Here is a 2,972-nt window from a genome sequence, read left to right as displayed (position 1 = left end):
CTGTGATTTTGGCACAAAGACCAAGGAAAAAGGAATGGACCAATTACTAAATGTCAAGTGAAACAAATTGAGTGTGACTGATTAAATTGTTCATCAAGTTCATTCTTAAAATAAAAAGAACAACAACTCATTGAGATACCCGAATATGAAAAAGGACAATAAATGACCGGGATCGAGTGAGTATAATGGAACTAGGTTAGATTTTTTTGTGCAACCACCATATGGTATAATCCTTTTCACTCAAATAAACAATTCATACAACCTCAAAAAACTAAAACTAGAGAATCTCACCATAAAAACAAAACAAAAACAAGATCAAATTAAAGAAGCTAATCACCTCATAATCAATGGAGGAGATAGCAATGAATCAACAAAAAACCAAAGTAATTAGCCGTAAACTAATATTATTCCCTATACCATTTCAAGGTCATGTAACACCAATGCTACATCTTGCAAACTTACTTTACTCGAAATCGTTTTCAATCACCATTATCCAAACTCGATATAGTTCTTTGGATCCCAAGTGTTTTCCACATTTCACCTTTTATTCCCTCGACGATGAAGTATCCGAAAATAAGTCATTTTCCTCGGATAACCTTGTACCGGGTTTGGTTGAAATGCAAGAAAACTATAGGGAACCATTTCGGGTTTGCTTGGGTCGGGTTTTAGATGGAGTTGAACCGGGTTCAGAGCCGTTTAAGTGCTTGATTGCGGATTCATTGTGGCGGTTTCCTGGTGATGTTGCTGAAAGCTTTAACTTGCGTCGGATTGCGTTTAGGACAAGTAGCATGTCTGCCTTTGTTGTTAATGATTATCTGCCTTATTTTAAAGATAAGGGGTATTTCCTCCAAGGTAATTAATTAACTTGCATTATATTTCTTTGTTTCATTCGGACATAACCTATTTGTGTTGCTAACACAAGGATAAGGCTGCATATATCTGATCTCCCTTACCATGTAATTTGCGAGCCATTGAGGCATTGAGGTAATGTTGTGTGTATCGTATATCTCCGTTTCTATTCAACTTGCCTTTTTTTTTCTTTTTTTTTTGGTGACGAGGGACCTGCAACCGCTACCTTCGGTGTCCACTGGGTAAACCCTCAGGTGTACGTGATAGCCTGCAAACCACGTATACCAGGTAAGTCACCCGAGGGTGACAGACTCGAAGTCTATTAGGCATGGACTCAGGCCAAGAATGCTCCACACGATTTTGCTCTTGCGGAGACTTGAACCTGAGTCTCCTTTGAATTTCGCTTATTGTCAACTACCAAGTTTATTTTGCTTTTATTTTGAGATTGATTTCAATGAGTAAATTGACAATATTCGTTAAAGTGTGATGCACTGGATAACAAAGGTAAACAAATTATCGGGACAGAAGGATAACTTTTACCAAGTATAGAAATTTCATTAGTGTTACCTCAAAATAATGTTTCACCCACTCTTTCATACCTAGATGGGAACTGAAGAGGTCTTAGCCTAATGGTTAAGACGAACGTTTTGTGACTATGTCTCAAGTTCGAATCCCTTATACTAAGATACGGAGATATTGCATTGATCTTATACCTTCTTAATCAATCCGACTCCATGGGAGCCACAAGAGATCAGTGTTAGATAATTGAAATAGTCGACTTGTATTATTTATCACGGAGAAGATATATTTATAATACATTATATGAATGTTTAAATCCTTACTCAACCCGTACTCATTATGTTTCACTAAGCATTACTAAAACCTTTGAGTCATTGAGTAATGTTGTCGTCGTTGTTGTTGTTGATGTTGTATCAGGGTCTGAGCCGGAGGAGCCACTACACGAAATCCCTCCTTTCAGAGTCAAAGACCTTCCAGGAGAAGACCACCATGACATATTAGCTTTTGTAGTACATCAAACAAAGACATCTCAAGGTGTCATCTGCAATTCCTTTGAAGAACTTGAAAGTCCCTCAATCACAAGAGTTCGAGAAATCCTCTCCATTCCCGTCTATCCAATTGGTCCGCTTCACAAATACTCGCCAACTTCTGCCTCAAGTATATTGACAGAAGATCATACTTCAATATCATGGCTCGACAAACAACCACCCAATTCCGTACTCTACGTGAGTTTTGGTAGTATGGCCGCTATTAGCTCTACCGACTTTTTGGAGATAGCATGGGCATTGGCTAATTCAAAGCAACCTTTCCTATGGGTGGTTCGTCCGGGTTTGAGCCAATGTCCATTGCCAGAGGATTACATGGAAATTGTTAAAGACAGAGGCCACATTGTGAAATGGGCCCCTCAAGTCGAGGTTTTGGCCCATTCGGCTATAGGAGGGTTTTGGACTCACTGTGGATGGAACTCGACTATAGAGAGTATTTCCGAAGGTGTGCCTATGCTTTGTCTACCGTTCTTTGTCGACCAGGCTATGAATGCTAGACATGTTAGTGAAACTTGGAAGACCGGACTGGTTCTTGAAAATGGGATTCGAAGAGACGAGATAGAGAAGGGAATTAGAAGATTGATGGTGGAAGAAGAAGGTGAAGCAATGAGGAGTAGAGCTGCAAGTTTTAAGAAATTAGCAACACAATGTCTTATGGATGGTGGCTCTTCATATAAAGCTTTAGATGCCCTCATTAGCTATCTATTAGCATCTTGATTTTATTGTCACAATTCACTCATTTTCAATGCAATTTTCATTATGTTTTTTTATAAAATAACATGCCTGCATTTTTTTTAGGCAAATTTAACGAAAATAACCCAACTTTTGTTCAGTCTTCTAAAAATAACCCAACCTTTTGTTATTAATACTAATAACCCAACCTTTATATATGTCTTACAAAAATAACCAATAGTTCGCCGGCGTGAGAATCTTCGGTGAAAAGGAATCTTATTATACTAATTAAAAATCTATCTATTTCTATAAAAACAAGATATATAAAATCTCCTAAATATGCTTATGTAATCCAACGTTATAAGTCGTAACCTTCAGCCTTCCTTT

At 37.9% G+C, this 2,972-nt stretch overlaps 1 protein-coding gene across 1 annotated transcript; it reads left to right on the top strand.

The window, feature by feature from the left end:
• The first annotated feature begins 224 nt into the window (after window positions 1–224).
• LOC141612412 (UDP-glycosyltransferase 76B1-like) lies at window positions 225–2,687 on the top strand. The gene is made up of 2 exons (XM_074431178.1): window positions 225–852; window positions 1,786–2,687. The coding sequence occupies exons 1-2, from the start codon at window positions 348–350 to the stop codon at window positions 2,628–2,630; spliced, it is 1,350 nt and encodes a 449-aa protein (XP_074287279.1). The 5' UTR covers window positions 225–347; the 3' UTR covers window positions 2,631–2,687.
• Window positions 2,688–2,972: the final 285 nt, after the last annotated feature.

The sequence above is a fragment of the Silene latifolia genome, chromosome 11, assembly GCF_048544455.1.
Source record: "Silene latifolia isolate original U9 population chromosome 11, ASM4854445v1, whole genome shotgun sequence".
NCBI classification, from domain to species: domain Eukaryota; kingdom Viridiplantae; phylum Streptophyta; class Magnoliopsida; order Caryophyllales; family Caryophyllaceae; genus Silene; species Silene latifolia.
Note: the sequence above shows the minus strand (reverse complement) of the source record. Positions and strands in the feature narration are given on the sequence as shown.

Bases quoted from the DNA above. Each gene is read 5' to 3' on its own strand.
- LOC141612412 (XM_074431178.1), top strand. From the start codon at position 348: ATGGAGGAGATAGCAATGAATCAACAAAAAACCAAAGTAATTAGCCGT. The intron at 853-1,785 runs GTAATTAATTAA...ATGTTGTATCAG, and splicing joins TAAGGGGTATTTCCTCCAAG to GGTCTGAGCCGGAGGAGCCA.